At 44.7% G+C, this 26319-nt stretch overlaps 2 protein-coding genes across 2 annotated transcripts in view; one reads left to right on the forward strand and one right to left on the reverse strand.

Moving 5' to 3' along the window:
• Positions 1–26319, reverse strand: part of MAN2B1 (mannosidase alpha class 2B member 1) — a 135673-nt gene that overhangs the window by 83135 nt on the left and 26219 nt on the right. The window lies entirely within an intron of this gene.
• Positions 378–24686, forward strand: LOC131823571 (zinc finger protein 709-like). The gene is given in 5 exon segments (XM_059160076.1): positions 378–592; positions 20579–20705; positions 20887–20947; positions 21335–22829; positions 22832–24686. Coding segments are annotated over 5 exon segments (1725 nt in total). The 5' UTR covers positions 378–589; the 3' UTR covers positions 22871–24686.

Here is a 26319-nt window from a genome sequence, read left to right on the forward strand (position 1 = left end):
CTGACCTGCGAGCACCTGAGGCTTCGGGGCTGGTCTAGGACTGTGGGGTTCAAACCTCCCAGCACGCTAAGTGGCCCAAGGCTTCGAGATTCTTTCCATACAAACGAGTGCGGTTGGGGGGCGTGGTGGGCAGAAGACTCCCTGGTGGCAGACGGTCCAGGATCCAAATGGAACCAGACTCCGCACTAAGTGAGGTCACTTGGGTCCGTGCTGGTGAGGAAGGGTCCCGGCTCCGTGAGTGGCCTGGCGGCCTCGCGGTTCAGAGCGACGTCCTCGCAGAGACCAGGTGGCAGCCCGCCGCCCGAGCAAGGTCGACTCAAAGACGTGACCTCCGGCCCGCTGTCACTCAGGCGGGCGGGGGCGGGGCCTCGCGCACGGCCCAATCAGGGGAGTCGCTGGAACGGTACGTGCGGGCGACGCGCTGTGGACGGTGGGGACTGGGTGCCGTCGCCGCTGTCCGGCTGAGGCTCGCATCACCTCGCGCTGTCCTGAAAGGCTTGGGGAGCTTCCGCCACATCCTCTGTGGCCGTGAGCCCCGCCGGCCGCGGCAATCACATGGTGGTCGACCCGGTACCCCAGAAAGCGGGCAATGGTGAGTGTGCGGGGCCGGGAGTCGGGAAACGGGGGCTGTGGGACCGGCTGGAACCGGCCGCGGCTGGACCTGGCTTCCCCGCGGTGAACTCCGGAGTCTGGGGACCCGAGGCCGCGGGTGGCGCGGCACGCAGCGCGGGGCGGCCCGACCGCAGGGACCCATGCCATCCTGTCCCGTCCCTGCGTGGCCGCGATCCCCTCAGATCGGGCGATGACCACAGGGAGGGTCATCAGGGGACGGTCATGCCTCATTCTCCCAGGTTCGTGCGCGGGAGGTGCTGTGGTCTATGGGGTCCCCTTCCCTCTCTCTGGGGGGACTCAGTGTCCCCGCACTTTTCCAAACATTTGGGGAGTAGGGTCTCAAAGTCACGACCCTGTGCCCCCAGCCTAGCTCTTCATGGGACTGGCAATAAATGCCTCAATTTCCAGATCTTTCCGTGTTTTCTGAAACGCCATCTTTCCTCTCCAGTTCAGAGCATCATTATTAACTATTTGTTCTCCGGGATGCATTTCATATTACGCAGTATTTTATCATTTACCTACAAAGCCATGGATGGCTCTTTTTTTAAAGATTTATCTTTTTGACCCATGGATGTTTTACTTAAGAGGAGAGCCACGACTAAACACCTGGAATACGTCACATGAAATCCCTTTGCCTCTCCTCCCAGGGTCTTCCCTGGGCATCGACTTCCTATGGGAAATCCTTTGGTTGGCGGTTCCTCCTTGGAGACTTCCCTGAGTGTTGTCTCCTGTCAGTATTGACCCTATGTGAGTTTGTGACTTTATTCAACTTTAAGCCTGCACGTTTCAGTTAAGTTAAAATGTTTTTAACCAGTAGATCTCCAAAGTATGAAATTTTACAAAGAGGCAAGAAAGGGGTGAATTTCAGGGGGAAAAAATTCCATTGTTACATTTATTATAAATTTTGTTTCCTTTTTTTTTTTTCCTTCCCATGAGCGGGTGTGTTAAGGCCCAGAGATTTGTCCTTTTAGGTGATTTGAAATGCAGTATCAGGACTTAGACTTGAAGTACCTAGAAGTGTGTTCAATTATGATTGTTTCCAGTTTTTTGCGATGGAAATTGTAATTAACATATTTATATTTTCAAAAGAAGTAGATGTTGGTGTGTTCTCTTTGTTTTACTAGAAGAATCCTTACAGTTTTCTTTTCTCCCTTATTCATAAACACCAGGTTTGATTTTGTCCAGACCTTAGGCTTATCACATTTGAGGAATTAGTGGTGGTTCAGAGCAACTTGGTAGGAAGCAGAAGCCTGAGTTCAGTGTTTCTAAGGTAAGGACTCCCCCTTGAGCCTGAGAAGGGAGGTACTTGAAGGCCCTGCTCGTTCTTCCTGGAAGACAGCACCGAAGGAACTGAGAGAAACTAGAGAACCAAAGAAAGCTGGGATGCCTGTGTACGTGGGGGATGGCATTACAGGACAGGGCAGTGCTGCTCTTCCTGGGGTGGAAATTGTGGTTTCCTTGTGCCTGTTTCTAGACATAAGCTTGAGCTTTGTGTGTGCAGTGTAAGTGCACTCAGAGTAATTTTGTACATTGAGAAAGTCTGAAGATCAGGAGGTAGGTCTTCTGGACCAAGTGTTTGTGAATTGGGGAGTTCTTTTGAGTTAGATCCTTACACCGAATCTGGCCAGTAGTTTCTTAACTTATGTGAATGGAACCCTGAGAGAGAAATGTTTCCATTATGCCCTAAGGGAGTTGTGTACACAGCTCCCAGGCTTCATTCCTGGGGCTCCAAGTGTTCCTCCCCAAACCTCCTCTCTGACTCTAGAGGTTGTATTCCAACAGGTGCCTTCTGGACCACAAACTGGGAATATGAATTTTCCTTCTGAGTTGTGGGAGCAGGCTGCTTATCTCATCTGATTCAAATATTTGCGTTTCTTTCCTTGTATGTTTGTATATTGCATTTTGTAACCTTTAACTTTAGGTTGCTTCCCTCAGCCATGTGTGATACTGTTTGCTTTGTGAGAGCATGACATTTTTAGTTATTGGATTTTGAAAATACAGGTCGATTGAAAGATACAGTGGAAGTAATGGAAAGAATCCTGGAACCAAACAATGTTTGTTCCCTTTAGGCAAAAGGTTCTCAAGAGGCAAGATGGGGGTATTTGAGGTTCTTGGGTAGGTTTTACATTTTAGGTCAGGTTTTGTGTATGTATGTGTGTGTAGAGGGAGCTTTGGAAATTTGAACGCTGTAATACAGTTAAAGGTTAAGGCAAATTAATTCCTCTTTTAATTGATACAAGGAAAACTACTCAAAACGTGCATAAATCTTTGATAATTCCCATACATTTCATGTCTGAAGGCCAAATCTTTAGTGAATTATAATATGCTACTTAATCCTAACCCCCCAGTGAAAGTTGAAAGGAGAAACAATGGTGCCTTTTTTTCTTTTTCGTGTTTTTTTATTTAATTTAATTTTTTCAGTGTTCTAAGATTCATTGTTTATACATCATACCCAGTGCTCCATGCAATACATGCCCTCCTTAATACCCACCACCAGGCTCTCCCAGCCCCCTCCCCCCGCCCCTCCAAAACCCTCAGTTTGTTTCCCAGAGTCCACAGTCTCTTATGGTTCGTCTCCCCCTCCGATTTCCCCCAGCTCCCTTCTCCTTTCCTCCCAGTTTCCTCCATGTTATTCCTTATGCTCCACAAGTAAGTGAAACCATATGATAATTGACTCTCTCTGCTTGACTTATTTCACTTGGCATAATCTCCTCCAGTCCCATCCATGTTGTTAAAAAGTTGGGTATTCATCCTTTCTGATGGAGGCATCATACTCCATAGTGTATATGGACTGCATCTTCCTTATTCATTCGTCTGTTGAAGGTCATCTTGGCTCTTACCACAGTTTGGCGACTGTGGCCATTGCTGCAATGAACATTGGGTACAGATGGCCCTTCTTTTCACTTCATCTGTATCTTTGGGGTAGATACCCAGTAGTGCAATTGCAGGGTATTAGGGAAGCTCTATTTTTCATTTCTTAAGGAATCTCCACACTGTTTTCCAAAGTGGCTTCACCAACTTGCATTCCCATCAACAGTGTAAGGGGGTTCCCCTTTCTCCACATCTTGTCCAACACTTGTTGTTTACTGGCTTGTTGATTTTGGCCATTCTAACTGGTGTGAGGTGGTATCTCATTGTGGTTTTGGTTTGAATGTCTCTGATGGCTAATAATGATGAACATTTTTCATGTGTCTATAAGCCATCTGTATGTCTTCATTGGAGAAGTGTCTGTTCATGTCTTCTGCCCGTTTTTCGACGTGATTATCTGTTTTGTTGACTGTTTCCTTTGCTGTTCAGAAGCTTTTGATCTTTTTTTTTTTTTCTGTCAGAGACAGAGGGAGAGAGAGCGAGTGAGCAAGCACAGGCAGACAGAGAGGCAGGCAGAGGCAGAGGGAGAAGCAGGTTCCCCGCCGAGCAAGGAGCCCAATGCGGGACTCGATCCCAGGACCCTGGGATCATGACCTGAGCCGAAGGCAGCCGCCCAACCAGCTGAGCCACCCAGGCGTCCCAGAAGCTTTTGATCTTGATGAAGTCCCAAAAGTTAATTTTCGCTTTTGTTTCCTTTGCCTTTGGAGACATATCTTGAAAGAAGTTGCTGTGGCCGATATCAAAGAGGTTACTTCCTATGTTCTCCTCTAGGATTCTGATAGATTCCTGCCTCACGTTGAGGTCTTTTATCCATTTTGAGTTTATCATTGTGTATGGTATAAGAGAATGGTCAAGTTTCATTCTTCTATACAGAGCTATACAATTTTTCCACCAACTGTGGTGCCTTTTATTATGCAAAGAGATTTGAAATTCTTTTTGTTTCTCATGGCTTAAACTTTTATAAATACTCATTTTTTAAAAGATTTTATAGATTTATTTGACAGAGAGAGACACAGAGAGAGAGGGAACACAAGCAGGGAGAATGGGAGAGGGAGAAGTAGACTTCCAGCTGAGCTGGGAGCCTGATGCGGGGCTCGATCCCATAACCCTGGGATCATGACCTAAGCCAAAGGCAGACTCTCAATGATTGAGCGACCCTGGCATCCCTATGTTTGTTTTTCTTAATATGTATTTATTTTAAAGCGGGAGAGCATGTGTGCACATAACCGGGGACTGGGGGGCCAGAGGGAGAGAGAGAAAAATCTCAAACAGACTCCCTGCTGAGCACAGTGCCCAACACAGGGCTCAGTCCCACAGCCTGGAAATCACAACCTGAGCTGAAATCAAGAACTGGACACTCAGCTGATTGAGCCCCCCAGGCACCTCATAAGTGTTCATGTTTAAAGGATGAAATCTTAGAATGGTTTCCTGTGTAGAAAAAACTTTTCATTAAATTTAAAAAAGCATAGGAAGGTTATTCAAAAGAAAGGGTATTAAAAAGAAAAACTATTGCTTATATATATTACTGTTTACCTTAAAAAATATATGCAAGGGTTAGCAAAAAATGTAAAATATAGTCTAAGGAGATTCAGTGCCAGAACACCCTGGTCTACTCCGGAGCTCTGGCTTCAGCCACCCCCAAAAATGAGTGTTGATCATTTCTTGAGCATCCTGTTAGTGTTTCTTTATATGTCTTTTTTTTTTAAGATTTTATTTATTTATTTGACAGAGAGAAATCACAAGTAGATGGAGAGGCAGGCAGAGAGAGAGAGAGAGGGAAGCAGGCTCCCTGCTGAGCAGAGAGCCCAATGCGGGACTCGATCCCAGGACCCTGAGATCATGACCTGAGCCGAAGGCAGCGGCTTAACCCACTGAGCCACCCAGGCACCCTTTATATGTCTTTATATGACATATTATATATATATATATAATCTCTAGATATGTATTTAGATATATTTAAATTTAAATGTATATTATAAATATATAAATTATATATAGTATAATATATTTATATTATTTAATATATTATTTAAATATTATATTTCTAATATGTTAATTTAAATATATAAATATAAAGACTATATATTCTGTATATTATATATATACATATATATGTATATTATGTACACATATATAATAATAATATATGTGTAAAGACTATATATATATATTGTCTTTACATGAAGACAAGCTCTTGCAAATGTGCATTTTTCCTAACCACGATTTTCTCCTTGTATGAGCAGTCAGCTTCCGTATTTTGGATGTTTGCTCACAGTTTAAGTTTCCTCCCTCCCTCTTTGTCTTCTGCCTCCCACTGGATCAGGCTGATGAGAAAGTCTAAGTGGTGTCTCCTCTAGAGCTGGCCAGAGATTCAGATCACACAGGCCCCTGCCCCGGGCAAGGATTCTTGCCCCAGCCCCACCCCCCAAACACAATGAACCCCAGACCAGGCTCTTTTCACTGCTTTCTGAAGCCCAATCAGAGCTGCTTGAAGGGCCAGCCCTCCCTTCCCCAGAGACTTTTATTATGTGATTTGTAAACCTTTTCCTACCTTCTTGCTCTGTGTCTGTATGTCCTGGTGCCACACTGACCCCAGTCTCGACATGGGAACCACATCTCCGCAGGTGACCATAATCACTGGCACCACCAGCCACATCCGGGCAGGACCACTAGGCTGTGGGTCCGCTTCTCTTGCTCTGACCTCACCTGCGCTGATGCCTGATGGAGGCATGTTCTGCGGACACTGGGGGCTGGGGAGCGCGTGCTGTGACCTGTGCTGCCTCGTGTCGCATGGCTGACCCTCCCACACCTCAGTTCTGTGTTCAGCCTACCAGACTCGGCGGTTTACACAATCCCCAGGCATGTGGGAGCAGGAGTGTAAGAGCAAGGCCCTCCTTAAAGTGGTCCAGGACGATGTGTTTGCTGATTTATGTCTGTGGTAGGGTGACACTGTGACAGAGCCTCGGTTGGCCCCACATACCTGAGGGTAGAGTGGCAGAGGGGACTCTATCCTGTGCAAGAGGAGGGCCCACGGGGAAGGGGGGTCACTCCTGAAATAGTGGTCACTGAGTTAGAGAAAGAGGAGAGGGCAGGGCAGCCAGAAGCCGGTGGACTGAGTCCACACCCCTAATCCCAGGGACCCTTCAGTACCTCTGTGCCACCCCTGCCTCCTGCAGCAAAGATCTGGAGCTTCAAGTTTAAGGGACACACTCAGGGGCCTCCTGTGGCACAGCAAAGGCATTAGTTCAAACTTGATCTGAGTCCAGGGTTCTCAAGCTCAATAAAACAACCAGCGGTCATGCAGGAGGCTCCAGGCCCTGCTGGCGCTGCTCTGAGGCTCCCAGGAGGAAACAGTGTACAAATACCCAGGTAGAGAGCACCCCGCTCCCTGAAGTATACCCAGTGATGGACGAAACAAAACCAGAGGAAACCGAAGAAAAAAGTGTTGAAACTGATGTAGAGAAACTGGCTCTGAAGACCCAGACGGGGTCCCACAGGACCAGCCAAGAGGGTCCTTGGTTATGCTTAGGATAGAAATCAAATGTAAGCCCGCAGCAAGTGAGAGCAGAGTTTATTGAAGATAGAGAGCGGGGCGGGGGCTGGGGGGCGCCTGGGTGACTCAGTGGGTTAAAGCCTCTGCCTTCGGCTCAGGTCATGATCTCAGGGTCCTGGGATCGAGCCCCACATTGGGCTCTCTGCTCAGCAGGGGGCCTGCTTCCTGCCGCCCCCCCACCCCTCTCTGCCTACGTGTAATCTCTCTCTCTCTGTCAAATAAATAAGTAAAATCTTTTTTTTTTAATGTTCTATTTATTCAATGCAGGGCTTCATGCCAGGACCCTGGAATCATCACCTGAGCTGAAGGCAGACGCTTAACCAGCTGAGCCATCCAGGGACCCCTTGGGTCTGGGGTTCTTATTGAGAATGCTGGTTTGATGTACGTGTCCTCTCAGGTGTCTGGGACCTGGCCCAGTGAGCACGAGTGCTCTGGTGTCCTCCATACCTCACGTGTGCCTTGGAGCCAGGTGTCTTGGCGGCAGGGTATCTGGAGTCAGTGGTCTTTGAAAAGGTGTACGTTGACCCCTCCAGGCCATTCCTTGGATGTTATCTGTTGTACTGGAAAACACCAAAGAAATCATTAACTCCCTGGTCTTTACAAGGAGGACATACATTAAGGCATGTGTAAGGGGGTGCCTAGGGGGCTGAGTCTGTTAAGCCTCTGACTCTTGAAGTCATCTCAAATCTGGATCTCAGGGTCCTGAGTTCAGGCCCTGTATGGGAGGCTATTAAAAAAAAAAAAAAAAAAAAGAGGCCTTCTGCCTTCGGCTCAGGTCATGATCTCAGGGCCCTGGGATCGAGCCCCGCGTTGGGCTTTCTGCTCCGCGGAGAGTCTGCTTCCTCCTCTCTCTCTGCCTGACTCTCTGCCTACTTGTGATCTCTATCTGTCAAATAAATAAATTAAAAAAAAAAAGAGAGAGAGGCTTGGGGCACCTGGGTGGCTCAATGGGTTAAACCTCTGCCTTTAGCTCAGGTCATAATCTCAGGGTCCTGGGATCCAGTCCCGCATCGGGCTCTCTGCTCAGCGGAGAGCCTACTTCCCCCTCTCTCTCTGCCTGCTTGTGATTTCTCTTTCTCTCTGTCAAATAAATAAATAAAATCTCCTAAAAAAACAAAAAGAGGCTTGTGTAAGGCAGGGGTACAGGTGCTAGCAAGAATAGAAGCAGGAAAAGTAGCAAAGGAAAAAAATGCTTTTTTTGTGAGGTCCCTTCAGTTTTCCTGTCTCTCAGAGCACCTGGGTGGCTCAGTGGGTTAAAGCCTCTCTCTGCCTTCGGCTCCGGTCGTGATCCCAGGGTCCTGGGATCGAGCCCCGCATTGGGCTCCCTGCTCAGTAAGAAGCCTGCTTCCCTCTCCCACTCCCTGTGCCCCTCCCCTTGTGCTCTCTCAAAGAAATAAAATCTTTTTTAAAAAATCTTAAAAATTATTTGGTAATCTGGAGCCTGTTCCCTCCTTGACACACTCCTTGAAGTAACTGCTGTCCCTCTCCACAGCCACCACACTGGCTAGATTCCTTTGGTGTTGTGGCCGCAACATACTCTTTGCTTAAAATCCTTCTTGAGCCCGTTGCTGCTCAAAATGGTCCACCCTGTCTAGGAACCCCCATGACAACACGGAAGGCTCTGGGCTCTGGTCCGGTTGCCACACAGCAGGAACACCTGTGAGTGCCCCCAACACTGTTTCAGGACAGAGGCCTCGGTGACCACTCCTCAGGCCTCCTGGGGTTGCCCGTGATGGCCTTACCTTGTCCATGGGCTTCTGAGGCAAGAAGTGGCCCCAGGCCCCAAACTGTGCCCGCCCTTCATCAGTCCATCACCTTAGCACTGACCAGCGCTGGCTTCAGCTACGTTTGTAGACTCTTGGGGGATTGTGAAGAGATGCTCCTTCGTGGTAAAAAGTTGGGGACTTTTTCCTCCTAGACCTGTCCAAGGTGATATTTGTCTCCACGTGCGCTGAGGTCCCAGTGCGAGTCCTTGCCTGGACACGCCTTACCCCATTTGAGTTCTAGATGCTACTGAGAGCAACGAAGACACTCATGTCGCTTCTCCGAACACACGGTGGCTGGCTGTCCGGAAGGCGTTCAGTGGAAATTTCTGTTCTCCCAAGTCTCTGGGTTTAGGCCTCAGAGGGTGCCATGTAGGTCACTGATAAATTCAGATCAGTTGAATGAACCATGGCCTCTTTAGTCGTCAGTCAGCAGGGATGAGTATGAACGCCTCTGTCTTTTTTTTTTTTTTTTCCCCAGGCGGACTTCTCTACAGCAGTTTTAGTTTTACAGAAAACTTAATCAGAAGAGGGGGGCGCCTGGGTGCCTCCGTCGGTTACGCATCTGCCTTCGGCTCAGGTCATGGTCCCAGGGTCCCAGGATGGGGCCCTGCGTGGGACTCCCTGCTCGATGGGGAGCCTGCTTCTCCCTCTCCCTCTGCCCCCGCCCCATTTGTGTGCTCAGGTACGCGCATGTTCTTTCTCTCTCTCAAATGAGTAAATAAAATCTTAAACAAAGGACAAAGAGTTCCCACATAACCCTCTTGCCTTCATATAGTTTGACCTATTTTTTATATTTCGCATTGTTGTGTTATAGTTGTTACATTCCGTGAGCCGGTACTGATGTGGTAAAGTCCCTTGGTCTGCAGTAGCCAGTCTCTGTGTCACACAGCATCAAATGATGTGTGTCTGTCATTTCTGGATCATGTATCTACTTTCCCTTCCCTAAGCACTCCCTGCCATCCATTTAGTCATTCCTCCTTCCCACCCCCCAGATCCCGGGCAACTGTAGCTAATTAACTGTCTCTGGTTTGGAGCTTTCCAGAACTATGCTTGAACCATACAGTGGGTAGCCTTGCCATAGTCTCTGCTTTCACCTCGCAATATGATTTTGAGGTTATCCCACGTCTTTCTGGCTTGATACCTCCTTTCCTGTTATTACTGAATAATATTTCATTATATGGAGGTCCCAGTGATTACTTTTCCATTCACCTGTTGGAGGATACTTTAGTTACATGTAAGTCTTGGCAATCCCGAATAAAGCTTTTATAAACACTCGTGTGCAGGTTTCTTTATGAAGTATTTTTATGAGTTTACAACTCATTTGGAGTAATAGGAAGGATGGGGACTGCTAATATGGTTAAAAAAATAGTTTGTTTTTTACGTAGCTGCCCACCTTGGGTGCCTGGCTGGCTCAGTGGGTTAAGCCTCTGCCTTCGGCTCAGGTCATGATCTCAGGGTCCTGGGATCAAGGCCGGCATCAGGCTTCCTGTTCCACGAGGAGCCTGCTTCCCTCTCTCTCTCTGCCTGCCTCTCTGCCTACTTGTGATCTCTCTCTGTCAAATAAATAAATAAAACTTAAAAAAAAGAAACTGCCCACCTCCCAAAATAGACATATATTTTCCATTCCCATCAGCCATGAATGAAGGCTCCTATTGCCCCACATCTTCACTATTATTTGTTGTTGGTTTTTTTTTCTTTTCAGTGTCTTGAATTTTTGCTGTTGTAATAAATGTCAGGCTGTATATCATTCTCTCATTCACAATTCCTAATGACATGGTGTTGAGCATTGTTTTATATGCTTAATTACCATCTATATATCTTTGGTGAAGGGTGTGTTCACATCTTTCTCCCATTCTTTTTAAAGATTTTATTTATTTATTTACTTGACAGAGAGAGATCACAAGTAGGCAGAGGCAGGTAGAGGGTGGGGGGAAGCAGAGAACCCGATGCGGGGCTCGATCCCAGGACCCTGGGACCATGACCTGAGCCGAAGGCAGAGGCTTTAACCCACTGAGCCACCCAGGCGCCCATCTCCCATTTCTTAATTGTGTTGCTTGTCTTACTGTTCTTGTCTTAAGAATTCTTTGGACATTTTGGAGACTAGCCCTTTATCAGAGAAGTGTTTTGTGAAGGTTTTCTCCCAGTCTGTGGCTTCTGTTTTCCATCTCTTAATTTTCACAGATCGGGTTTTCATTTTAATGAAGCCAAACTCAACTATCATTTTTCCTTTCATGGATCTTGATTTTGGCGTTCTATCTGAGAAATTATTACCAAACCCCAGGTCGTCTAAATTTTCTCCTGTGTTATCTTACGGGAATTTTTTATATATCTCTGAGTCTGTTTTGAGTTAACTTTTACAGAAGCTGTAAGCTCTGTATCTATAGAATTTTTTTCATGTGGATTCTGCTTTTCCTGGCACTTTTTGTTGAAAAGACTGTCTTCTATATTGAATGGCCTTTGTCTTTTGTCATAGATCAGTTGACTCTATTTGTTTGGATCTATAGGATGGCACAATTTTTCCTTTACTAGATTAACCTTTTTTAAAATTTTTATTTATTTATTTGAGAGAGGGAGTGAGCGTGCGAGTGGAGAAGTCAGAGGGAGCGCAGACTCCCCGTGGAGCAGGGAGCCCGATGCAGGACTCAATCCTGGGACTCCAGGATCATGACCTGAGCTGAAGGCAGTCGCTTAACCACCTGAGCCACACAAGTGCCCCGCTATATTAACCTTTTATCCCTTCAGCCTTACTCTACTTTCTTCTAGTTCAGAGGACTTTCCTTGTTGTGGTGGATTGTTTGACATTTGCTCCTTAGATAGTCATTTTTATATGTGTCAAAGACAGTTTTTGTTTTTTACTTCCCATTCCTTTTTTTGTTGTTGTTAAGATTTTCTTTATTTGACAGAGATAGATCACAAGTAGGCAGAGAGGCAGGCAGAGAGAGAGGAGGAAGCAGGCTCTTCGTGGAGCAGGAAGCCTGATGCGGGGCTTGATCCCAGGACCCTGGGATCATGACCTGAGCCAAAGGCAGAGTCTTTAACCCACTGAGCCACCCAGGCACCCCTGTATGCCTTTTATTTCTTTTTCTTGTCTCCTTATATTAGCTTTGACTTCTAGAGATAGGGGCAGCTTCCAGAGGCTGAGGTTGAGGTCTGAGACCGCACGCACATACCAGGCTGTTACCCATGCTCTGACCTACAGATTAGAATTTCTGTCAACCCCCTTCAACTCAGGAGGGCGGCCACAAGTCCAGGTTGTGACCTATTCTGACTGGTGATAAATCAGAGCTTCCCACAACCTCCTCCTTGGCTCTGTTTTGATGAACACTAATTTGCTAGAGGGGCTCACAGAACTCAGTGAAACATTGTACTTATTAGATTGCCACTTACTATAAAAAGTTACAACTAGGAAAAAAGAAAGTTACAACTAGGAAAGGCCAGATGGAGGGGGGTAAGGTGTGGTATAGGGAAAGGGCTCAGACCCTTCGTGTTGCCTGGATGCACCACTGTCCCGTCACTTTCCGGTGCTCTCCAGCCCCATCCTGTTAGGTTTCTGTGGAGACTGCATTACATAGGCTTGATTGGTTAAATCACTGTCCTTTGGCCACTGATTCAGTTCCAGCCCCTGGGCCCCCTGGAGGTCGGGGGTTGGGGGGGACTGAAAGTTACAACTTTCCAATCAAATGGTGCCCTGTTGGCAACCCAGCCCCTTCCTCAGGTGCTTTCCCAAAGTCCCTGCACTAACATAGCACCAGCCCCTTCATCACTTCCAGCCCTTAGCAAACTCCAAGGTTTGGGGTAGATTTTGAGGCCCGAACTGTGGAATACAACCAAATATGTGTGCAAAAATATATTTGGTCATTCAGATGACCAGATTGCACTATTGGAGTCTTTGTGAATTTTCCATGTGTATTCTCTTTGATGACGTATCCCACAGTTTTCAACTAAATGCAGTGATAGCGTTGCCCATTTAAACTGCAACTTCTCTGATACTCTTCCTGCTGATCTGATTACTAATAAAGGGTGTTGATGTATTCAGCTCTAATAGTGGATTCGACTGTTTCTCATTGCCGTTCTGTCCATGGGAAACTCATGTATGTTGCCACGTTATTATTCACATAAGCAGCATGGAATGCTCTGTCTCCTTGGAGACTTCTTTTTTTTTTTTAAGAGAGAGCCTGAATTAGCAGAGGGAGTTGTGGGGATGGGCAGAGGGAGAGAGAGAGAGAATCCCAAGCAGGCCTCACGCCCAACACGGAGTCCCATGCGGGGCTCAGTCTCACAACCCTGAGACCATGACCTGAGCTGAAATCAAAAGCTGGACGCTTAACCAGCTGAGCCAACTGGGGTAAATACAGGGAAGACATTTGATCTTGAGCACGCTTCCTGGCAAAGATCCCTGAAGCCCTCAGAATCCCGAGCGGTAAGGCTGAGAGAGAGAGTTTTGTTCTAATGAGGCATTTCTTGGTGGACTCCTACATAGCTTCAGGATGGGGATTGGACACCAGAAACGCCAGGCCTTGATGGGAAGTTTAGAACTTTCAGCCCCAGTTCCCAGCCTCTGGAGAGGGAAGACTTAAAGAAAAAAAAAAAAAAAAACCCTTAAAGATGCGACTTCGAGGGGTGCCTGGGTGGCTCAGTTGGTTAAGCAACTGCCTTCGGCTCAGTTCATGATCCTGGAGTCCTGCGATCGAGTCCCGCATTAGACTCCCTGCTCAGCAGAGAATCTGCTTCACCCTCTGACCCTCCCCTTCTCATGCTCTCTCTCGCGCTCTCATTCTCTCTCTCGCAAATAAATAAATAAAATCTTTAAAAAAAAAAAAAAAAAAAAAGATGGGACTTCGAGAACTTCCAGGTTGGTGAACCCCTGAAGGTGCTGGAGGCAGGGGGAGGTGGGGACAGCTTGTAGGGAGAGAACATGAAAGCTCCAAATGATCCTGCCCCCCTCACCCCTGCTCTCATTCTTTCCCCTATGTATCTCTTCCATTGGGCTGTTCCTAAGTTGTTATCTCTTGTCATAAACCAGTAATTGTAAGTCAGGTGCTCTTTTTTTTTTTTTTTTTTTTTTTGGAAGATTTTATTTATTTGACAGAGAGATCACAAGTAGGTAGGCAGAGAGAGGGGGGAAGCAGACTCCCTGTGGAACAGAGAACCTGTTGTGGGGCTCAATCCCAGGACCCTGAGATCATGACCTGAGTTGAAAGCAGAGGCTTAACCGAGCCACCCAGGCACCCCAGTCAGTGCTTTCTTGAGTTCTCAGAATTGTTTTAACAAATTATCAAACCTCAGGGGTTTCAGAGGCATCTGTGGATTTGTAGTCAGCTGGCTGGAAATGTCAGTAGACGAGACACCCCATTTAGGCTGGCATCTGAAATGGGGCAGTTTTGTTGTAGTGAGTGCTTAATCTGTGAATCTGACGCTTAGTGTTAGTACTGAGTTGAACTAATGGCCACATACTGGGGGAATCAGAGTTGGAGCCGTGGTGTTAGAGGAATTGTCACATACTTCATGTCAGAAGGAAGAATGTGTCACTATCACAAGTATTTCTCTGTCCTCCACCTCCTCAGGTCCACCAGGTGCCAAGAAAATCCCAGTCAGTCATGCTCTCATAAAATAGATTTTGAGGGGCGCCTGGGTGGCTCAGCCATTAAGCGTCTGCCTTTGGCTCAGGTCATGGTCCAGGATCCTGGGATCGAGCCCCGCATCGGACTCCCTGCTCAGTGGGAGGCCTGCTTCTCCCTCCCCCACTCCCCCTTCTTGTGTTCCCTCTCTTACTGTCTTTCTGTCAAATAAATAAATAAAATCTTTAAAAATAAATAGATTTTGAGAGGAAAGGCCTGGTAAAGAACAGAATATTTTGGACATATTTTTAATTGGCTACTTTTTGTCTCTCTGACTTTGGAAGCAGTAGTTTCCCTGTAACCTCAGTTCTCTGATGGATCTAAGAGAGTTGTTGATTTTAACATGTGTGGGGTTTTTTCCTATGAGGACAAGAATACCAGCGTCTGAACTCCTTACATGGCTGACCTAAAACCAGGCGTCTGACATTTTTTAACGTTTGTCCGCTGATCGCTTTCAACCTTCATCTCTCCTTTCCTCCATCTTCGTACAAGGGGGCAAGACAGCCGAACTATTCACTGCCTTGGTGCTGGCAAGATACTCGGTTCCCTGAAGGCCTTGTCCCCGTTCCCGAAGTCCCACCCTAACCCACTCCCAAACCTCCATAAAAAACCCAACCAGGTTCCTTTCCTTGCTTTCTCAAGGCACTTCTCCCCTGGTCGAGAGGCCTGCCCTGCCCTACCTCCGCTGGGCACTTGCATTATGGAAGAAATCTTTTCATCCCCTCTTGGCCTGTGTGTGCGGTCAGTCTGATCTGAGTCAGATCTTGGGTGGGCGTCTACCTTCCTCTGCGGGTGACTATTAGAGCTACAGAAAAGGTAACCTGGTGTATCTATTGCAATGCATTTTACTTACTTATTCTGTTGATAAATCCTTCACATCTTTCCATGCCAGTGTGTCTCACCCTTTGTTTTTAAGAGCTGTGTAACCAATTCTTTCAAAATAAACACTTGTTATCAGTTTTTTTGCTGCCCAAATCTGTGAACTAGGATTCAGATTTCTATATCACAGGGCCAAGAATAAAAAATAAGAACTTCATACTAATCCAAACTTAATTCTTTAAATTTTTATCATCAAATATATTCAGAAAATGATACATATAATGCTCCATGGGAAGATTTCATAGTAATAACAATATAATAGTAATAATAACATCTTTGTGATCATCATTATTTATAAGTGGGCATTGGACAGGTTTTGTCTCCTGAGACTCCTGATCTACCTTCTCTCCATCCTGCACCATGAATGCCCTCTGACTTGATGCTTTATTCGCCCTAACCTTTGCCATCATTTTTTTCCCCACTAAATGGTATTCTTTTAGTTTTACCTTTAGATATATGAGTATAGGGGTGCCTGGGTGGCTCAGATGGTTGGGTGTCTCCTTTGGGCTGGGGTCATGGTCCCAGGGTCCTGCAGTCGAGTCCCACATCAGGCTTCCTGCTCAGCAGGGAGCCCGCTTCTCCCTCCCTCTACTACCCGCCCCCCGGCTTGTGCTCTCTCACTCTCTCTGTCAAATAAATAAAAATAATAGATAGATTATTAAATAAGTAAATAGATATTAATGAAATCACATTCAAAATGTGTTTTGGTTGGTTCTTTGCAATGGTATGTTTCGTAAATGCTTGTATCTTGAGGCTGCGAGCCATCCAACTCATTCACCCGTTGCTTTGCTTTTGGTATTTGGGCTTTTTCAAATTTCATTTTTACTCTCATTAAAAATACATATCCTGGGCGCCTGGGTGGCTCAGTGGGTTAAACCGCTGCCTTCAGCTCAGGTCATGATCTCAGGGTTCTGGGATCGAGTCCCGCATCGGGCTCTCTGCTCAGCAGGGAGCCTGCTTCCTCCTCTCTCTCTCTGCCTGCCTCTCTGCCTACTTGTGATCTCTCTCTGTCAAATAAATAAATAAAATCTTAAAAAAAAAAAATACATATCCTTTCTTTCTTGTGTCAGACTCCCAAGTGCAAATACACAATAAACTCTGTGGACATTGGAGGAATATTGTAGCTTGTGATCAAATTCAGATTTTGACAGGAAATGGCAATGGAGCATATCAGTTGATGGTTTCCTCCATTCGTGCATGATTTATGTATTTGGTGACTGGTCATCCACACCTGGCGTTATTAAATTAACTAATTTTTATCCTAATCAGTATGAAATGTAATGTGCTTGGCCTTTCTTTTTTCTCTTATTACTTAGCAGATAGACTTTTTTTTTTAATATTTATTTTTTTAGAGAGAGGTGGCACAAGCAGCAGGGGCAGAGAGAGAGAAGGAAAGAGAATCCCAAGCAGACTCTGCACAGAATGTGGAGCCCTACGTGGGGCTTGATCCCACAACCCCAAGATCACGACCTGAGCCAAAACCAAGAGTCAGATGCTTAGCCAACTGCACTGTAGAGGCACCCCCAGATGGACTTTTTTTTTTCATATATGGTCTTTCATCTTCCTGTTTAAATATGTTTTGATTATTTTCTAATTTTTAAACTGTTCAGTCTTAACTCTGCAAACTATTTTTTTAGTATAGTTTTTTAAGATTTTATTTATCCATTTGACAGAGAGCACGAGCAGGGGGTAGCAGCAGGCAGAGGGAGAAGCAGGCTCCCCACTGAACAAGGAGCCTAATACAGGGCTTGATCCCAGGACCCTGGGATCGTGACCTGAGCTGAAAGCACACACCCAGCCAACTGAGCCACCCAGGCGCCCCTAACTCTTTAGTATTGCACGTTATTACGGATATTTTCTTCTACCTTGTTTTTTAATTTCCTTAGTTTGATTATGAATTGTTCAGTCTCTAGTTTGAGGTCTTACTCTTTCCCTCCCTATTTTTGGGTCAATGAAGCATTTATCTATGACTTCTACAAGTGCCCTAGTTTCATCTATAATACATTGGCTATTTTCCATGGAATAGAAGTGAATGCAGGGAGACAAACCATAAGTGACTCTTAATCTCACAAAACAAACTGAGGGTTGCTGGGGGAAGGGGGGTTGGGAGAAGGGGGTCAGATTATGGACATTGGGGAGGGTGTGTGCTTTGGTGAGTGCTGTGAAGTGTGTAAACCTGGTGATTCACAGACCTGTACCCCTGGGGATAAAAATATATGTTTATAAAAAATTAAAAATTTAAAAAAAAAGAAAGAAGTGAATACAATGCATTTTTCCAGGTAGATAATAGTTTGTCTTTCTGGGAGCACCTGGGTGGCTCAGTCAATTAAGCATTTGCCTTCCACTCAGATCATGATCCCAGGGTCCTGGGATCGAGCCCCGCATTGGGCTCCCTGCTCAGTGGAGAGTCTGCTTCTCCCTCTCCATCTGCTCCTCCCCCTGCCCATTCTCTCTCTCTCCTGCCCCCCCACTTTTCAAATAAATAAATAAAATTTTTTTAAAAAATCAGAAGGGTTTCTGATGTCTGCCACTGTATAGATCACAATGTCTGATCTGCCCTTGACCAGCTTCCAGAATTTAATGCTGGCCCATGGAAGATGCTTTTCCTTTCTCTTGGTCTGTTTTTCTCTCTGCTAATACTGTGCTGTCTGGAATGCTATAGTTTAAGAAACTTTGATGTGTATTAGGCAAGCCACCCCTTTGTTCTTTGGAAGACCTTTTTTCCTCATACTAGGTTTGGAGGAATAGTTTTTGTTGATCCCTAAAAAAGTCTGTTTTGAGGATTGATGGGATTTTATAGAAAAACATTTTGGGAGAGGAAACATCTTGGGAAATGGAGTTGTTTCTAAGAACATGTACCATATTTTCACTTTTTTCATTCTTTGATGCTCAATAAAAATGTAAATCTTTTTGGGCACCTGGGTGGCTCAGTCGGTGAAGCCTCTGCCTTTGGCTCAGGTCATGGTCCCAGGGTCCTGGGATGGAGACTCACATCAGGCTCCCTGCTTATTGGGGAGCTGCCTTCTCCCCCTGCCTGTTCTCTCTTTTACCAAATAAAATCTTTTTAAAACTTTAAGTTTTTTTCTATTAGGATCATTAACTATCATCCATTTTTTTTTTGTTTAGTATTTAATTAAATTGGTTTGGCCGTGGGGGGGAAGTATATGACTGGCTCAGTTGGAAGAGCATGTGCCTCTTGATCCTGGGTCATCAGTCTGAGCCCCACATTGGGTGTCGAGATTACTTAAAAATAAATAAACTTTAAAAATTATAATATAAGTAAATTTGTTCTGGAGGAAAACAGATGCAAGCTTCAAGGAGATGTTACCTCCTGTTTTACTCCATAGGAAGGGTTCAGTCCCCCAAGCGACCTGTTGTGACAGCACATGGAAATGTTATCTTCCCAGGAAGCTTATTTAGAGACTCAGTGCCTGGGTCACACAGGCATTCCCTTCTGTGCATAATGAAAATTCAGACTCTCAGAGTGAAAACTAGAGTTTGGAATGTATCATATTCTTTGCATAAACTTTGGCTTATGTTTATAAATTTATAAGCTTTTGGCACACTGAGTCACTCTCATCAGGTTGATGGGCTCCCTCTTACATCTTGGCTCCTAGATACCAACCAAGGACAAATACCATGGGCAGGCGTTCATAAGGATCAGAAATCTCGTGCCTGCTAGTAGTGTCCACTCCCTTCTGCACACTGGGTCATAGGACGTTCTGTGAGCAAGTGCACGGGTCCATTATAGAAAGAGTCATTAGAGCCCACCCAGGGAGCTCATTTTACTTCGTGGATCTACCAAGAAGTGTGAGTTTCCCCTCTCTTTTCTTAACCAAATGGGTGAACTCTGCCATCCAAATTACTGTGTGGGAGCTGTTATCCCCTGCATATAGACCTCTGTGGATTAATCATCTTTTTCAGAGACCAGCATTTAGGGGAATGAATTAGCTGCAGGCTGTGCAGGCCGGGAGGTGAGGCAGTCCTGTCCTGTGCCGTACCTCAGGGGACAGAAGTGAGAGAAATGGAAGGGCGGCCTCCAGAGCAGCTGGTTGAAAATCACTGCCTCCGGAAATTGGAGAAGGGAGGTCTTCTGTTCTCTTGGAGGAAAATGCCACTGAGCCCTGTGTGTGTTTTACAGCAGTGGGCACACTTGCCACCAAAGCATGTGGCTTTCAAATGACCTTCCTTGCAAATTGCAGCTTTTGTCCCATTCCACACGCTCAGCAGGGCCTGGAGTACACCATTAATGGTTCTGGAAAAGCTCTTCTAGCCTCTTAGCCATCCCAGTAGATGTGTGTATAAATGCTAAAAGTTGGTGAGCGACAGCTCTGAGGCCCATGAATGTAGGGATTTTTGTAGAGTTCTAAGTTGTGATGCCTTCTTTTTGAGCTGTAGTTTCTGGGTAACTCCCTCGCCCCATGAAATGGGACAAATAGAAAGGAATAACTCAGTTTCTGACAAAAATTCTTATAGACAAGTTAAAATTAATACTCTCGGGCGCCTGGGTGGCTCAGTGGGTTAAGCCGCTGCCTCCGGCTCAGGTCATGATCTCAGAGTCCTGGGATCGAGTCCCGCATCGGGCTCTCTGCTCAGCAGGGAGCCTGCTTCCTCCTCTCTCTCTCTGCCTGCCTCTCTGCCTGCTTGTGATCCCTCTCTGTCAAATAAATAAATTAAATCTTTAAAAAAAAATTAATACTTTCTGCTAGGTATGTTCATTCAGCCAGTGGCATCCGACTACTTCTTATGGCCTGGAGTGTTTCAGGACAATATGGCCAGCTGGTCCTGGTTATACATTGGATCCCCACAGGCCCTCTGGCCTTACATGTCTGACAATGGACGTAGAAGGAAAAGCTCCCCATGTTTCACTGTGTTTTTACACATTAAAACTTCATGAGGATGTGACCCTGCACTTCGTGGAGTGCTGTGCGATATGGTGGCTAATAAGGAAGGAGCTGAGTTTTTTTCTCACAAGGAATTGGTGGTCTCAAAATGCAAATGTTTCTTTCCTTTGTATATCATTTCTCGCATTCACTGATGTGCCTTGGACGCCACCATCAGAGAGCAATAAGATTTGAACAAAGTAAAAAAGTAGAAATAATTTCCATGTGTTCATGATGTTCCTAAATGTATGAGAAATGATTACATACAGAGAGTGAGAATTCTGATGACCAAGTCATAGAATTTTTTGAGATAGAATCATGTGAGCTTCTTACGAATTGACTGTAGATTCCTAGTGCTGTCTCATCCATCCTCCTCTGCACATATGTGGGATGTTTTAGGACCCAGTGGCCTTTGAGGATGTGGCTGTAAACTTTACCCTGGAGGAGTGGGCTCTGCTGGATCCTTCACAGAAGAAGCTCTACAGAGATGTGATGCGGGAAACCTTGAGGAACCTGGCCTCAATAGGTAAGGACGACACCTTACTTTGACCTTGTCCATTAGAGGACAAGTGTTTCTCGCCCATCAGCATTCTTTGAATTGGAATGGGAAAAGGAATACTCCGGTAACTCAGGCGTGGTCAGAACTCATCATGGACTTGTAATAATTTTTCTATAATGTATTGTTTTTTTCTGGTTTTTCATTGTAGGGAAAAAATGGAAAGACCGTAACATTGAAGATGAGTACAAAAACCAGGGAAGAAAACTAAGGTGAGTAGCACTCATGGTGGAAAGCAGCATCCAAGGGAATCTTTGTATGTTACGAAAATGCAAAAGCAAGCCTAGCTTCAGATGTATTTCCTTCTAGAAAATTTTCACCAAAAGTGTTTTCTTAAATGTGACACATCTTCAGTGTTTTCAAAAATAGTTCATTTGGAAATATTATCCAGAAACTCCATATGTGACTATCACTGTTTTCATAGAATAGTTATGGTTGAGCCCTCTTGTAGAATACGCATTTTCAAACAATTCAGACAAGACAGAAAAACCTACCCTTTCCCCTACATGTAATTGATAACAATGTAATTCCGGTATTTACTAATAGATGGGAAATCACAATAATACACTTCTGGTGGTTTTTTGGTTTTTGTTTTACAGAAGTCATACGGTAGAGAGGTTCTGCCAAAGTAAAGAAGGTAATCAGTGTGGCGGAAACTTCAGTCCTATTCCAAATCTTAATCTGAATAAGAAAACTACTGAAGTAAAACCATGGGAATGCAGCGTGTGTGGAAAAGTCTTTATGCGCCATTCATCCCTTAATAGGCATAAGCGATCTCACACTTCACCTAAACCATACAAGTATCAGGAATATGGAAAAAAGCCTTATAAATGTAAAGAATGTGGAAAAGCTTTCAGTTATCTCCAGCCTTTTCAAAAACACGAAAGGAATCACAGCGTAGAGAAATCTTATAAATGTAAGGAGTGTGGGAAATCCTTTAGGTATCGCCAGTCTGTTCGAAAACACGAAAGGACTCACACTGGAGAGAAACCCTATCAGTGTAAACAATGTGGAAAAGCCTTCAGATATCATCAAACCTTTCAGACACATGAAAGGACTCACACTGGAGAGAAGCCCTATCAGTGCAAGCAGTGTGGGAAAGCCCTCAGTTGTCCCAGTTCCTTTCGAAGTCATGAAAGAACTCACACGGGGGAGAAGCCCTATGAATGTAAAAAGTGTGGTAAGGCCTTTAGTTGTCCCAGTTCCCTTCGAAAACATGAAAGAACTCACACTGGAGAGAAACCCTATGACTGTAAGGAATGTGGGAAAGCCTTCATTTCTCTTGGAAGCTTTCAAAGACACATGATAACACATACCGGAGTTGGACCGTACAAATGTAAGGAATGTGGGAAAGCCTTCAGCTGTCCCAGCTCATATCGAATACATGAACGATCTCACACTGGAGAAAAACCCTACGAATGTAAACAATGTGGCAGAGCCTTTAGTTGTTCTAGTTCCTTTCGAACACACGAAAGGACTCACACTGGAGAGAAACCCTATCAATGTAAAGAATGTGGAAAAGCCTTCCACTGGCTGACCACTTTCCAAGTGCATGTGAGAACTCACACTGGAGAAAAACCCTATATATGTAAGCAGTGTGGGAAAGCCCTCAGTTGTCCCACTTCCTTTCGAAGACATGAAAGGACTCACACTGCAGAGAAACCCTATGAATGTAAACAGTGTGGGAAAACCTTCAGTTCTCCTCTAGGTTTGCAGATACATGGAAGAACTCACACTGGAGAGAAACCCTATAAATGTGAGGAATGTGGGAAAGCCTTCGTTTCTCTCACAAGTTTTCGAAGACACATGATGACACACACTGGAGATGGACCTTATAAATGTAAGGAATGTGGGAAAGCCTTCAATTGTCCCAGTTCCTTTCGGATACACGAGAGAACTCACACAGGAGAGAAACCCTATGAATGTAAAATATGTGGCAAAGCCTTCAGTTGTTCAAGTTATGTTCAAGTACACGAAAGAACGCACACTGGAGAGAAGCCCTATGAATGTAAGGAATGTGGGAAAGCTTTTATTTATCGCACAACCTTTCGGGGACACATGAGAGTGCACACTGGCGAGAAACCCTATAAATGTAAAGAATGTGGGAAAGCCTTCAGTCGACCCAGCTCGTTTAGAAGCCATGAAAGAATTCACACTGGAGAGAAACTTCTGGAATGTAAACATTGTGGAAAAGCCTTCAATTGGCCCACATCCTTACATAAACATGTGATGAGAATGCACACTAGATAGGTACATTATAACTGAAAAATACAGGAGAGTTTTCAGTCTTAACAAATTCAAGGTCATGTAAAAACACCACTGGAGAGAAATGCTCTAAATGAAAGCAACAGGGGAAAGCCTGATATAAATTAATTCAAGTATAGTACTCCAGAGAATTCGCTACATGAAAGAAATGCTTCAAAATTAAAAATAATGAATTTCATTCTGAAACTCAGTCTCCGGACTGTGGCTTCCAGTTGTTGCTTTTCAGCTGGACACTGAGTCGAGACAATTCTGTAACCACTGTTTAAGCAATAGTACATACGTAAGCTTAGTAGGTAGCGTTTTTCCTTGAATCAGGTCATAAAATTTTTGTCTTTCCCTTTTGAAGTCTGTTGGATCAATGGATGAGTTAAAGTGTATTTCTAATATGTAAGGAGGGCTAATTTTTTAATATTTTTTTAATTGTTCAGTAAGTGAAGGGGCCAAGGAATAATGACATTTTGGTATTTGTTGACATTTTCCTATTGACCTCATGTCACAGGTACTGGATATTCCTTATCCATTATAAATAGTCCTCCTTTCATATGAGAAAAGATTTCCTTCTTTTTCTTTCATCAAAAGAGACTTATTTTCCTGGCTAATAAGTAGTTGGCGTACATTTGTAAGTATGCAGAGTTTATCATAGGGTATTATCTCATTAGAATCGCTGTTTACTTATTTTCCTTTTATTCTTCGTCATTTCTCCTGTGGGTTTGGATATTACACTTTAAGAGACCTGTGATCAAACAAACAAACAAACAAACAAAAAACAATGTAGAATTGGAGATGGCTCTCTTCTGGAATGTGCCAGGTCAACATGGGTAATGTTTTGACCTAATTTTCTAGAATCTGTTCTCTTTATAGTTTCCTATTAGAATTCACTAATAGCCTCACTTGCATGAGATTTGGAAGGCAGAAGGGAACAAGGCCTTCATTTTTGGAGTTACAGTACAGGTAGTGATAGAGACCAGAGGCGTTTTCCACACACCTTCCAGGCCATTCTTTGCCCTGCCAGTCAAGAGTATCTTCAGTACCACCACCAACTCCTTGACTTCCATTTTCTCAGAGCATAGGTTTCCACAGATGTGTCCACAAGTTCCACAGCAGAGATCGATGCCATTTGGATTTTCCTGCAAGCCATCCTGTGTCCACGAGGCAACACATGTAGACTATCATGGTTGAGAATGTCCTTTAAAGCGCTGACATCCTTCTTCTCTGGATTGTGTTTGTATAAGGTCTAATACATGTAGTGAGCATCTAGTCCTGGGTTCCTCATTCCACCAGCACAGCTACAGTGATGCAGTCAAAAGGAACCCTGTGGTAGTTTGTTTCTCTACTGCATTGTACAGTGACTTCTGTGACCCAGTCCTTTCTTGTGAGAATAAACACCTTCCTCTTACAGGCAAACTGTGGGTTTTTCTCATTACTCACAACTGAACCTAATTCTTCAGTCCATTTTCAGTTATGTTTGTATGTGATTTACATTTCTTTTATCAAACCAACATTTCTGTACATGTTCCTTTAAAATCTTATTAACTGCTGTATACTAACAAATATTATTTTCTCCATTTCCTGATAGGATATATTAAAACATGCCATTGCAATTGTGGATTTTCAAATCAACTTGTAATTTTGTCATTCTGGGCCAGTATCATCATGTGCATACAAGTTAAAGTATTTTTTCCTCAATTTTTTTAATCTGTAGTTATAATTTTTGCAGTTAAACAAATTCGTCATCATCCTTAATTCCAAAAACTTACATCGTGGTTTCGTTAGTGCCTTCTTGCCAGACACTACCAGAATGACATCTGTAGTCAAAAAGAGAGGGGGAATGAATTGTAGTTATTAAAGATAACCACAGACCATAAAGAACAATGGATATTGGGCACCTGGCTGGCTCAGTTCATGGACCGTGTGATTCTTTATCTCAGGGCTGTGAGCTTGAGCCCCCACATTGGGTCGTACAGACTACTTTATTTATTTATTTTTTAAGATTTTTTATTTATTTATTTGACAGAGAGAAATCACAAGTAGGCAGAGAGGCAGGCAGAGAGAGAGAGAGAGGAGGAAGCAGGCTCCCTGCCGAGCAGAGAGCCCGATGCGGGACTCGATCCCAGGACCCTGAGATCATGACCTGAGCCGAAGGCAGCGGCTTAACCACTGAGCCACCCAGGCGCCCTGTACAGACTACTTTAAAAAAAAAAAAGTAAAATCGGGGCACCTGGGTGGCTCAGTGGGTTAAGCCACTGCCTTCGGCTCAGGTCATGATCCCAGATTCCTGGGATCGAACCCCGCATCGGGCTCTCTGCTCAGCAGGGAGCCTGCTTCTCCCTCTCTCTCTGCCTGCTTCTCTGCCTACTTGTGATCTCTGTCTGTCAAGTTAATGAATAAAATCTTTAAAAAAAAATAAGTAAAATATTTCTGGGGCACCTGGGTGGCTCAGTTGTTGAGCATCTGCCTTTGGCTCAGGTCAGGATCCCAGGGTCCTGGGATCCAGTCCCGCATCGGGCTCCCTGCTTGCATTTCCTCTCTCACTGTGTCTCTTTCTGTAAAATAAATAAAATCTTTAAAAAATATAAGTAAAACCTTTTTTTAAAGATTTATTTTATTTTAGAGAGCATATGAGTGGGGGGACAGGATGGACAGAGAGAAAGAATCTTCAAGCAGACTTCCAGCTGACCCAGGGTTCGAACCCATGACCCATAAGATCATGACCTGAGCCAAAACCAAGTCAGTTAACCAGTGAAAACCAAGACACTTAACCAACTGAGTCACCCAGGTGCCCCCAAAATAAGGAAAATTTTTTTAAAAAATGGATTGTATCAGTGTGAAGTTTGTCAAAAGGTCTAGGATTTGGACTTGTGAGACTCCTACAGAAATTAATACATTTAAAGGCAGACATGTAAAAAAAATTTTTTAAGTAAAAAATAAAAACAGACATACATATGGGGGAATTGGGGTGGAAATCACACCCACGGACTGAGGTAAGACCCATGCCCAGAAAAGGCCTGAGAATACCTTAAGTCTTCATGCTGCGCTGGCAGTGAAGGTCTTTCTGTTCATGGAGCCAGCCTGCAGGGTTCAAATGCCCAAGTCTCAACAGAAGAGCACAAGGCTCACAAAGATACTTGAAAACATGGCCCACTTGAACAAATTAAATCATAAATCTCCAGAAGCCAACCCTAATAATGAAACAGAGGCTTCAGAGTTAGGAGACAAAGAATTTAAAGTAGTAACTCTGGGGCACCTGGGTGGCTCAACTCTTGACTTGGGCTCAGGTCATAATCTCAGAGTTGTGAGATCAAGCCCCACATCCGTGCCC

Source organism: Mustela lutreola, chromosome 2 (genome assembly GCF_030435805.1).
Source record: "Mustela lutreola isolate mMusLut2 chromosome 2, mMusLut2.pri, whole genome shotgun sequence".
Classification (NCBI taxonomy): domain Eukaryota; kingdom Metazoa; phylum Chordata; class Mammalia; order Carnivora; family Mustelidae; genus Mustela; species Mustela lutreola.